At 32.7% G+C, this 13,291-nt stretch overlaps 1 protein-coding gene and 1 long non-coding RNA gene across 4 annotated transcripts in view; one reads left to right on the top strand and one right to left on the bottom strand.

The window, feature by feature from the left end:
• Positions 1-10,967, bottom strand: part of LOC135834927 (uncharacterized) — a 191,803-nt gene extending 180,836 nt beyond the window's left edge. The window contains exon 1 of the long non-coding RNA XR_010556794.1: positions 10,647-10,967. This is a non-coding gene — a long non-coding RNA (uncharacterized LOC135834927). The remainder of the gene's footprint in view (positions 1-10,646) is intronic.
• The window catches only part of LOC135834789 (voltage-dependent T-type calcium channel subunit alpha-1H-like), a 472,203-nt gene that overhangs the window by 446,383 nt on the left and 12,529 nt on the right, over positions 1-13,291 (top strand). For 2 of the 3 annotated variants that reach the window (XM_065348765.1, XM_065348758.1), the window contains exons 17-19: positions 12,072-12,228; positions 12,577-12,732; positions 13,158-13,283. In XM_065348765.1, the coding sequence (XP_065204837.1) occupies positions 12,072-12,228; positions 12,577-12,732; positions 13,158-13,283 (439 nt within the window). The remainder of the gene's footprint in view (positions 1-12,071; positions 12,229-12,576; positions 12,733-13,157; positions 13,284-13,291) is intronic. The other variant, XM_065348773.1, reaches the window with a different exon arrangement.

Below are 13,291 nucleotides of genomic sequence, written 5' to 3'. Positions count from 1 at the left end.
CTTAATACCTTAAACTTTAGTATACTATTATTAGTGTACATATTTTTACCACTACGTCGCATCAAATACCAAAATTAACGCAAAAAAGCGTTAATTTTTTCAAAAAAAGAAAACACTATTATATTAATAGAGAACGCATGCGCTGTATAAGCTTACGTAATTAATCACGCCTGGTATACCTACAAGAACACGTTCCAGCTAAATCCAGAGTACAAAATTGTACATATTATACTTTTATAATCGTAATCTAAATCTACTCTACTGCTGCTGCGCCGTTGCAACTCCACGCCACACAACCCGCATCGCTGGCTAATTCCTGCATAATTTTTTTTGCATACGTAAGCGTACTCTAAGTCAGAGTAATTACACGTGACGAAAGAAGACTTTGACTAAACAAGTTGTACGTATGTCTCGCATGATAATGCTGCCATCGATATTGCTGCATGAAATAAAAACGTCCTCATTGTATACTTAGTTTTAACCGAGCGAATTTCAAAATTGCCAAAAAAAAAAAGCAAAAACGAATGCTGTACTCGTAATTACCGGTAATTAATAAGCGCGCCACGTATGTAGACGATACGTAGGTAACTAGTTTTTATTTCCATTCTGAGTTTTGTTTCGTTCGCTTCATTTATGTATGAGAACGTACATAGTATGTACGTATTTACTTATGCAAAGTATTTTTAGCCAAGTGTTTTGCTTGTTTCAGTTGTACTGTACCTAGGTACATAATATCAAATGTATGTACGTAGGTTAGGTACGTAATACTTTGTACATACTTACGTGATCCATACTTTGGCATGAGATTTCCATAATTAAACCATATCATATTATACACTACACATCATCATAGCATTTTCACATTTCACCACTCATACCTCCTCACAGGGATTTTTAATTGATGTTTAGAAAGCGATATCCATGCCATTTTTGGCTTTTTTAAAGGGGTGATGAGGGGAGGTGTAAAGGAAATATGAATACAATTTCATTTTTCAAATAAAATACACCTCCAGAAGGGCATATCAAGCTTAAAATATGAGGATTCCATCGAATATTTGATCGCATGAAGAATTAAATACATGAAGGGTGTCTTACCATGGTGTACTTATACTTACCTTACTATGTCAAAATTTTCAAACTCCCGCCCCCACCCCAGTTATTATCACGGGTGAGAAAATAATTCCATATTTTTCATTTTCCCCATCTGCAAAAAAAGTGGTGCCGGTGTTTCTCCCTTTCCAGGTTGAAAAAAATTTTAATGTTTAAAAACTCAATTTATCAAAAATTCTTTTTAATTGTGTCAGCATTTTTTTAAACGATCACCTTTTCAGAAAAAACTTTCTTCGGCCTTCTAAACCATATTCGCCCCCCCTCTCAGAAAGGAGCCCCCAAAATTGAAAAAAATCAGAAAAGATAAGAATAAGTTAATCAAAATCAGGAAAACATTTTTTTAATATCTCATTTCCACATTAGAATTTCTCCTTTTCAAGAAAAAACCTTCGTTGGACCCTCAAATGATGTTTATTCCTCTATTTATAAAGCCCCTTTAAGTCCAAAAAAATAAACAACACAATGTAAAATTGATATCTGTACAAAGTTTTTGAAAATGTTTCATTTCTAGTCAGCGCACATTCAGATAACCACATTTTCAAGAAAAATTTCCTTTAATTCTCCAAATGATATTGGTCTCTTTGCAGGACGCTTATGAAGTTGAAAAATATTGAAAAAGATGAAAAATTAATGTCTGTAGATACAAATTATTTCAACATTTTTCATCACTGAGTCTCTGTGCAGAATAAAAAGTCAAAAAAATTAAAAAATTGAACAAAACCTTGGTCCCTCAAGCAATAATCTTGGCTAGTTCAGCTCATCCTTAACTCAACTGTAAACTTTTTACCCTTTCCACAAATCGAATTATTTTTAGAAACTGAAAGAGGGACCTAGTTCAACTTTTTCATCATGGAAGTGGGGGGGGGAGTAAATCGAAAACATTAAATAGTACTTTTCTGATGAAAATAGGCCAAATTCAAGGATTAAAATTTGAAGAAAAATAACGTAAAAATGTATTCATTTTTTCTTGAGAAAGTAGACAATTTCCACTTTTTTCATCATGTAGATGGGTCAAAAAAAATTGAGAGTATTTCTTATGAAAATGAACCAAGGAAGTAAAGAAACGTAAAAATTGTAATTTTTCGGATTTCTTATATGTACCTACATTTTGATAACTAGGGGGGAGGGGGCTTCCTGGAACGACTTATTTTTACTAACATGATTGGTTGGAGAACGAAAACTTTAGGGCGTTACCAAAAATGTTTTTTTCACAATTAATACTTGGGTATAAATGAAAGCTCCCCCAATCCACAGGTTAGTCATGGGTTGAGAATAGGTGGCTAAAATAAGTATAAGTTGATTTCACGTAAGTAGGTACTTGACTATGAGGTGTTGGAACTAGAAAGTTGAAAATTTCATGGAATTATTTTCTCACCAGAGGAAACAACTTTATGGGATGGGAACCTAAAACGAAAAAAAGTTTTCCACCATGTATAAATTAGGTACACTTGGTGAAATTCCAAAGTTTTAAGATCTTTCAACTCCTATTCCACCATTTTTTTAAAGACCCCTTTCGATTGTGCCTCAAACTTGAGAATTAAGGTTATTTCAGAGAAATATATGTATTTGTTAATTTTAGGGCTCATACCCAATCCTCCCCCCCCCTCCAAAAAAAAGTTAAAGACGTGAGCAAAACATTCTAATGTAAAAAAAAATCTCAAAATAGCCCGAATATTTCATTTTAAAATACAAAAAAAAAATTTTTTAGCTATTTAGTGAAAATCGAAAAATTTTGCCAATTCTTGGCAAAAAGTGAGACTTACAGAAAATTACTGGAAAAAATGTAAGTACATTCTTTCTGGATTTTTGCCATAAAAACGAAACGTTTTTGAAACTTTTCTGAAAAATATTGACAAAAAGCGAAACGTTGACAATTTTGGCAATTTTTGGCAACAAAGCGAGGACTTCTGGTTCATTTTTGGAGAATACAGTGAAACTTTAAAAGAAGCGACAATTTTTAACATTCATTTTTGGTGAGAAACAACACTTTTTATCAATTTTGACAGAAGCACTTTTTTCTATTTTTGGCAGAAAATGAGACTTTGAGCATTTCAGCCAAAAGCAGGGCTTTGTAACCTTAACGCTTGAAAGAAAGTATAACCATGGAAAAAATTCAAAAAGTGAATAGGTACACTTTCGTAAATTATTTACTTGTTGATATTATTTTTTTTTTCTTCAAAAAATGGGCCAAGATTTGATAAAAATTGAATTTTTGGAAATTTAAAAAACAATAACTTCAGTAGGTAACCAAAATTTTGAAAAAGTGGACAAAATTTTAGCAACTTTGGTAACTTAGTTCCTTAAAAAGGAACAGAGTACGAGATCTGCAATTTTTGTAGAACCAATCGGAAAACAAATTGTTGAAAATATAATCATTTCAACCGGTTTCAAAACTGGGCATTTGAAAATAAAATAATGCCCCCATTTTTCGATAAATTCTTATTCGACAGGGGTGGTTTTGAGCCGATCTAGACCCTACAGCTGTTTTTTATACTGGGTTACTATCCAAAAATTGTACTTTCGAAAACGAAAAAATTCCACCAAGTTCTTGATATTTCATCACATTTCAGCCAAAATTCAAGGTGCTTAAGATGATTATGAATTTTTAAAAATCGAATTAGGAAAAAATCACCATAATAACCAAATTAATTCAAAAACTGAAATGTAAGTAGGTACATCGTTTCTGCCCCCCCCCCAATAAATTGGAAACGGTTTCGACCAAACTGCTCTATAAAGTTCAAAACTGTTCCAAATCGATTCGAGATTATTGTTCAAATTACCCATAAATTCCTTTAGAGGAAGCAATCGAACAATTCAATAGTAAGAAGGATCTGTTCAAATTACCCTCAGCATGGTCAAATAATATGAGAAAAGTATTGCAAAAAAATCGTACGCAAATTAACGAGGAGTCCATCTTGCAAAGCACTCATTCGAATAAACCTTGCACACCTCACCCACCAATACACTCATAGCTTTAGTACCATAATATCGTATAATCGTAAATCAGCTTATTACGCATCGAGTACCTAATACTCGTACTTATAAAATTGTAAAAAAAAAAGCATAACGAACCGAACGATACGTCAACTTACCAATATGAAAAAAAAATGGTATACCTATAATCTTATATTTATAATCTAATAAATAAATAAATACTGCAGCTGAACCAAGCAGAACACTGTAAATAATATATTATAATGCTAAACACAATTATACAGGTATACACCTATTTAAACCAGTATAAGTACCTAATACTTACATTATAAATAACTTTATTTTCATTACCTATAATCTAAAATATTATATATGTACCTAAACCATACATATATAGTACATACCTAAGTAATAAATAATAATCTATATAAAAATGTTAACAAAGTTAGGACATTTCGCATTATTTGTTCCAAACTGACGAGGGACAACGCTTTCTCACCACAAACTGGTTCATTCAGCGGCTGATAGCTTTTATTCCTATTTCTATATGTATCCATATACAGCTTCGAGCACACTATACTAAAATTATTATACATAACAACCTAAATTATCAGGAAACACCCTTATATATATTAGCAAAGTTAACACATCGCATTATCGTAATCGCATTCGTGTATTCACCACCTTTCCATCAGCCGCGTATCTTTTAATTTTCAACCGCTTCTCTATCGACTTCTCTGAAACCGCCAACGTCGAATCGCCGAATGCCAAATGTACCTTGCTGCCTAACTTCTATACCTATACCTTTACAACTTCCTTTGAAATCATATTCAGCAAACCCTTTCCTTTTGCTTTCGTATCTCGGTTATCTACTTCGTTGATAATTAATTACCTAATACACCGCTTTGGAAAACGATAATGGTAATCGTCATCTTATATACTTAGGCATATTATTCAGTTCACCTTGTAATCGATATTTTCGCTAGAATATTCGAATATCGAGCATGAAACTACTATACAGCGAGTTTGCACAGCGGAAATGTCGAGGATATCAAACGATGCTTGAAGCGTTGATTTGTCAACTTTGGGAAATACCTACTCGTATTACTCAAATTCGAATTGAAAATCGATAAAAAAAATACACCCTGTTTTTGTAGAGATGAGGATTGCTTTGGCAAATTGTGGAGGGAGAAATAACGTAATTTTCTCTCACTACAAAATCACTCATCTCGAATAGTACCCAAATGAACTGAAAAGGTTCTTCGAATAACTTGTGGGGATCTGTGATATGGTCTTTGATAACTCCCCCCTTCAAAAAATTTGATTCCTTCTACCTTACTGTCGATCAAAAAGCTGTTCAAAGTTATTCAAAAGTTTGAAAAACTGTTTTCGTGGCATTTTCATTTTAAATTCATCAATAAAAAAAATAGTGCGACTTTAAAAAAATAGTACACAGGCAAAAACCCACCAAAAATCGATAAATTTGATTGAAACTGCTTAGGATTTTTGGACAGTGCCCCAATCGAAAATCCACTCCAATTAAAACCAGAACTGAAAGATCATGACACTTTTCTCATAAAATGAGGTGACCAAAAAGAAAAATGAGCAAGAAAATTTAAAATCTGAAATCACATACAATCGATATTAAGTCTTCAATTTCAGCTAAATTTTTGGACTGAGCACCTCCCCCCCCCCCCTTACAAAAAATCCAAGTCACTTCAACGAATCGTGATTCGTTGATGAATTGGAACAGTTGATCCATAAACATAATTCCTCTCTCTTCTTACAAACACACACAAACCTTAAAATATCCAGCGGAAAATCATTTTTTAATGATTCAACAACACTTTAATCAAAAATAGGTCACAAATTTTTGAAAATGAATCATTTATTCGAAGGACCTTTTTCAACCAACGAAACGAATATGCAATTTCTCAAAATTGGTATGGATTGACCAGCAGGCTCGTATTCAGCCCCCCCCCCCCTCAAAAAAAAGGTAACTTTGGTAACCAAAAATAAATTGAAAACGTAACCAAAAATAATGTATAAAAATATGAGCAAAACATTTCAACATGAAAAAAAATTAGACAACAATTAAATTCAATTTAGCAAAAAGTTGTACTTTTAGGCAATGATGCTTTTTCTCAATTTTAGTCAAAAAAGTGAGATTTTTTGCAAATGAAAAAAGCAACAATGTTGGGTCTTTTTTGGAAATTTTGACAAAAAGTGAAACTGTTTGCTATATTTTGGCAGAAAACAAGACTTGGACCATTTCAGCACAACATAGGGCATTTCTTAGCAATTTTGAGCAAAAAAAAAATTAATTCATTTTAGTCATTATTAAAATTAAATTCCTTAGTAGTTTTTAGAAAAAACTGAGATCTTTTGGCAATTATTGGTAAAAAAGCGAACTTTTTCAACAATTTAGATGAAAAAAAGACTTCGACAATTTGCCCAATAACAGAATTTTTTGCACTTTTTGTTAAAAAGCAGTGCTTTTTGACAACTTCTGAAGAAAGCGAGACTTTTGAGCAGCTTTTAAAAAAAGTAAAGTATACCTACATAAAGACTTTTTGAAAAATTAAGCGAAATTTTTTGCATTTTGCCAAAAAGCATGACTTACATTTTTGACAAAATACAAAAATTGTGAATAGTTTTCGATAAAAAGCAGTGCTGTTTGATAATCTGTGGAAAAAATGCGAAACATTTCAGCAAATTTCAGAGAACAGTTAGAGTTTTTGTAATTTTTTCAAAAAACAACAATTTTTAGACATTTTAAACGAAAAACGTAACTTTTTAGCCATTTTTACGTGCCAAGGTTTAAACTTTTTAGGTAACTATCAGAAAAAAAGTGAAATTTTTCAAAAAATTCTCAGGAAAAAGGTAGGTACATATTTTGGCAAAAGCAAGACTTGAACAATTTTAGCAAAAAATAGGGTATTTCTTGGCAACTTTGAGCAAAAAAGTTGAGACTTCTAGGCAACTTTTGGTAAAAAGTTAAACTAGAGTGACTTTAGAAAAAAGTGAAGCTATTTAGCAATTTTTAAGAATAATTCGTGTTAAATTTTTGTCAAAAAAACTTGTCATTGAGAATTTCAGCCAAAAAAGCAGAACTTTTTTAGAAAATTGTAACTTTCTGTATTATTTTTATTTTTTAAAATAGCCACAATTTTTAGAAATTTTTACGACAAACGAGGCATGACTATATTTTGAAAAAGGTTTACTGGTTGAATCTTTTTTTGTTTTAGCAATTTCTGACAAAAAAGCGATGATTTTTTAGTAACTTTTAAAAAACGAGCGAAACTTTCAAGAAATTTTCTGTAAAACAGCAATATTTAGGATATTTTTGGTGGAAAAGCCAAACTTTCCACAAAAACGTTTGGAAAAAATAAAACTTGTCAAAAATTTTGGCAAAAAAAAAGACGTTAACAATAGTATAATTTCGGCCAAAAACTGGACTTTTTTAAAATTTCTGATGAAAATCAGGGCTTTTTGATGATTTCTGACAAAAAATCACGTTTTTCACAAAAAAGTGAGATTTCTGGCAATTTTTGGCTAAAAAACAACTAGTCCGGCATATGACGATAGGAGTAATTGCACCCCCCCCCCCCCCGCCGATCCTCCGGGACAACTTTTTTCTTAAAGGGGACATCCCAAGGAACATTTTAGAGCAAAGTTGCCAAAAAAAAAGTTGGCCTTACTTACAAAATGGCGGCCATTTTGATTGACAGGTCAGCGGAAATCGCAGATTTTGCGTTTTAACATAGGACTTGCACGAACTTTTTCAAATTTTACAAAGGTAGATCGAAAGATCATGCAAAAACTTATCACCTGTCAAAATTTCAAGTGCTAAAGTGCGTTTTTCGATTTTTGGTGAATTTTTGAAAATCGAATTTAGGCCAAAAATGAGGGAAAAAATCAAAATTTGACCAAATTGACCAAGAAAGCTGAAATTTGGGATATACCCTATTTTCGACATGCTAAATCGATTGGAAACGGTTTCAATCCGTTTTGAGCAGTTCTGGAGCCTCCAGCAGATTTTTGAAACTCGAAATTCCCACAAAATTCCATCAAATTGGAGTTGTAAAGCTAAAATTTATTCTAAAAACTAATTTCAATACGCTACGAAGTACTGCAGGTGAATTTCAAGTCATTTTGTATCCTCCAGCAACTCATGAAAATTCCTGAAGCCTCCAGCAGATTTTTGAAACTTTAAATTTTCACAAAATTTCATCAAATGGAGATGGGAAGCTGAAATTTACTCTACACTTCAATTCTAACACTCTCTGAAGACGACTTCAGGTAGGTTCAAGTCATTTAAGGGCCTTCAGCGACTTTTTTGAAAATTACTGGAGCCTCCAGTAGATTTTTGAAACTTGAAATTTCCCCAACATTAATTTATCAAATGGAGTTGGCAAGCTTAAATTTACTTCGCAGACTACATGGTGGTTTCAAATGGTTTTGAAGCTTCCAGCTACTTTTAGGAAATTTCAATTTTCCAAAAAAATGTCATACAACCTTTCAAAAAGTTGCTGGAGGCTCCAAAACGACTTGAAATTCCACAGCAGTCAACTTCGTAGCGTATTGAAATTAGTTTGCAGAATGAATTTCAACTCTCCATCTTAGTTGATGAAATTTTAGGGAAATTTCAAGTTTCAAAAATCTACTGGAGGCTCCAGTAATTTTCAAAAAAAAGTCGTTGGAGGCTCTAAAATGACTTGAACTTACCTGAAGTCGTCTTTAGAGGGTGTTAGAATTGGAGTGTAGAGTAAATTTCAGCTTTCCATCTCCATTTGATGAAATTTTGTGAAAATTTAAAGTTTCAAATATCTGCTGGAGGCTTCAGGAATTTTCAAAAAGTTGCTGGAGGATCCAAAACGACTTGAAATTTACCTGCAGTACTTCGTAGCGTATTGAAATTAGTTTTTAGAATAAATTTTAGCTTTACAACTCCAATTTGATGGAATTTTGTGGGAATTTCGAGTTTCAAAAATCTGCTGGAGGCTCCAGAACTGCTCAAAACGGGTTGAAACCGTTTCCAATCGATTTGGCATGTCGAAAATAGGGTATATCCCAAATTTCAGCTTTCTTGGTCAATTTGGTAAAATTTTGGTTTTTTCCCTCATTTTTGGCCTAAATTCGATTTTCAAAAATTCACCAAAAATCGAAAAACGCACTTTAGCACTTGAAATTTTGACAGGTGATAAGTTTTTGCATGATCTTTCGATCTACCTTTGTAAAGTTTGAAAAACGTTCGTGCAAGTCCTATGTGAAAACGCAAAATCTGCGATTTGCGCTGACCTGTCAATCAAAATGGCCGCCATTTTCCAACTTTTTTTGGCAACTTTGCTCTAAAATGTTCCTTGGGATGTCCCCTTTAAGAAAAAAGTTGTCCCGGAGGATCGGCGTGGGGGGGGGGTGCAATTACTCCTATTGCCATATGCCGGACTAAACACTTTTTAAGAAAATCTGGTCAACAACGAAAATTTTTGTAAATTTTCAGCAAATATCGACACTTTGACAATATAATTTCAGCAAGAGGCAGAGCTTTGTAGCAACTCTCTATAAAAATCAACATTTTTTAACAAAACAATAAGGGCTTTTCGGCAATTTCTGATCAAAAAAATGAAGATTTTTGCCAATTTTTGGAAAAATAGCGAAACTATAAAGCAGTTTTGGTAGACAAAAGTCTGTTCAGTGGCCAAAATTTTGAAAAAATTACCAAAAGTTACTTGAAAAGTATAACCTAGTGGCGAGTACGAGCCCTGTTGGCAATAAGGAAAAATCGTTTGATATTTTTCTAGTTCTTTCTCACAAGCAACTCGTTTTCAAAATAAAAGCTCACAAACCTAATGCTTTCTCAATTGATATTACAATTCTCGCGCTTACTTTGTCTACTTAAGTAAGTATCTAATTTTCACACTTTAATCACATTCAATAGCCTTATAATATACGAACACCAATAAATCACAAATGCAATAATTAAGTTATATGGAGATTGTCGTGAATTATTCTTCAGTTTTTATGAAAAGATAGAAAAGGGCTAATTCATGATCACCAAGCCAAGCAGTAGTGTTCCCAAAATGTGACATCGCCTCCTCAAAATTCATAAGTTGGAAATCTTGACGATAAAAGAAATTCGAAAATCAAATTTAAACTACATTCTAACAATATTTTACTCCCTTTGAATCTTTTGAAGGTAGAAATATGAAATATGTCAACTAAAACACACACAATTGACTGCGGCGAGGTATCGACATTTTGGGAACCCTATATTGTGTGGAATGCAACAAAGTGATAAGGATAACAGTGATAAGATTATTTTGATGCATTCGATTGCCATTTCGCTCTCACTAGAAATATTTCAAGATTCAAATACTTGAACTTGATATTCACAAAACTACCTACGCCTTTTCTAAATACACTTAAATGTTTCACACTAAAAACAACAGCCTTGAGAGTCTGATATAAGTACATTTCCGAGTACGCAGGTTGCAACTTGCAGTTGGAAACAAGTTTGTCAATACGTAATACTCGAACAATGAACATAATGGTACTGGAATGTGAAATACAACTATCGAAAAATGTAATCATTTACTCACAAATGCGAATTGCAGAATTATCCAACGTCGAAATCGAATCCAATTCCAATACTTCTATGTAAACAATCATGATCTAAGCTGCTCCGCCATGTTACACAAGTTCACTTCACTGTTCTATTTCACGAATCCTACAACGAATATCTCGCGAATTATACGAAAACAAAGTACCGAAAGTCATCACACGCGATCGATTTATCGAAAATTCGAATAATTTGAATAATTAACCCGAAAATTAACGCGATTTAATTAGAATTCCAAAACAAACGCGAACGCCACTGCGTTTTCCGAACCAAACTGCGCAAGTTTTGGAAAAAATTTAGAAACTGGTGGTAATCAGTGTGACCACTTTTTAAGAACGAAATTTCTTTTTTAGTTTGTTGAATGTTAGTTGAATGGTGGATTGAGGAATGTTATGAAATTACGTATTTATTGGGTAATTTATTGAAAATGAATTATTTTAAAATAATTACATTAAATATTAAAGTTATATGATAAAAATTTGCAAACTGAAGCTCGATCAAATTAAAAAATGGCAATATGATTTCCCGTAACATTTTTGTCTTGCAACAAGCAACATTCAAAGGATCAACATTCAATTCAACGTGCAATATTTATTTTTATTTTTAATTTTTTTTGATAATCTATTTTGCAATCTTCCTTTTCGAGAAAAGAGAAGTAATTTTCTCTAGATTTTACTTGAAATTTCATACTTGGAGTTAAATTGTGATCAGTACGAACTACTTCTTCGCTACTGGTCCATGTAATGTAATTTATTTCTCATTTTGAATGATGAATCATCGGTTATCGTACGTCCAAGTCCTGATAAAATGAATTTCTATTCTATCCTCTCATCGTTAGTAAGATAACTTATCATTCAAATGATCTAATGTACTTACTACGTGTATGTACTAGCAAAAGTAAGCCTAATTTCCATCGTTGTACCTTTCTCTTTCCGATTATTAGAATCGTCACACATTTCTCGTATCATTTCTAGCTTTAGAACCGAAGTAATTGGATCAAATTTGATGGCAATTCATCGGATAATGTTTACTGTTCGTTATTCCGTATTGACAAACCTTCCATCTACTCGCAAACCTAATTGCCTTTGTATATAGCCTAGATCACCCACGTTAACAAGCTGCTTAAACTTAGCTCAATCAACTAAATCACAATGCATTTAATTTATGTTTAAATTTAATTTCTAAATCGATGTCGAGAATCATCGAAACCTAAATCAATCATGTAAAGAAAAAAAAACCACCACATACTTTACTATTGAACTTATATCTAACGAACATAACAACCAATACGACGTGTAGCTAGATAACCAAACCATCGCATTATGCGTTTTGGGTTTTTGTTTTCTTATTGAAAAAAATACCTACAGAGAAATGCGAATATAGGAATAAATGATGTTGATTACAGTATACTAGGAATGTATTTGTTCGGTGGTAAGTTTTGCATGTACGATGATGGCTTGCGAGAATGTAATTGCGAAGAAATTGTCAATAAGCACCCACTGTGTCACTGCGATCGTAAACACTTTAACAATGTGCTATGGGCAACTGTAACCGTATTTCAAGTAAGTTCACAATTACAAACAATAAAACAACCGATACTTAATTAGTTATCAAATTAAATCAGGTAAGTTGATCGTCCGTCTATATATATTATTTACCTGTATAGTACATAATGAACCGTAGAACAGAACCACTGCAATAATCCCTCATTTTAAAACGCTTTCTTCGTAGTTTATAATTCCCTCATTACAGCGAGCTTTCAAGCGAGTAGGTTTATAACTCATGAATTAGTCGCGATGAAGGAAGTTACTTATTCAGTGTCCTTTATGTATCTACCTATGATTAGTATTATTAATTTGCGTTATTTATTAAGTCGATCGATACTAAAGTTGGGTTTTGTTTCTTTGCAGATATTGACTCAAGAAGACTGGAATATTGTATTATTCAATGGGATGGAAAAAACCAGCCATTGGGCGGCTTTGTATTTCGTTGCTTTGATGACTTTTGGAAATTACGTGTTGTTTAATCTTCTGGTGGCTATTTTAGTGGAAGGATTTCAATCTGAGGTGAGAAAATGGTGGTTTTTTTCAGTATCATTAGTTTAATAACTATAAGTAAGTAGGTAGCTAGTATTTTTTTTTATCTGTACTAAAACACTCGACATCCTACTCGTGAAATAATGACCAGAGTAAAGTACAATGAGTAGGATAATACAAGCTGATGAAAATGTTGAGAAATTTCACTCTAAAAAATGCGACCCTAGCAATTTTGTGATCCATAATGCAATTTACGAACTTATATAGGTGATATTAAGTAGAAAAAATTTCTTCCAAGCATTTACATTATGTAATCAATGAAACGAAAAAATTACCTATACTTACATTTGATCAGTGGAAACACGAAATTATGTGTTAGAAATCTATACAAATCTATGTTCAAATACGTACCTATACCTACTTACTGAATTCATTGACGTGAATTTAATTTGCAGAGAAACGAAAGACGAGAACGCGAACAAAGAGAATTAGCTAGACAAGCGAGGAGAAAATTCTCGCAATGTTGCAGCGAAGATTACCACAGTTGTTGTTCACATTCCGACCATGATACGTTTTCACAAGTAATTAA

The sequence above is a fragment of the Planococcus citri genome, chromosome 1 (assembly GCF_950023065.1).
Source record: "Planococcus citri chromosome 1, ihPlaCitr1.1, whole genome shotgun sequence".
Taxonomy (NCBI): Eukaryota; Metazoa; Arthropoda; class Insecta; order Hemiptera; family Pseudococcidae; genus Planococcus; species Planococcus citri.
Note: the sequence above shows the minus strand (reverse complement) of the source record. Positions and strands in the feature narration are given on the sequence as shown.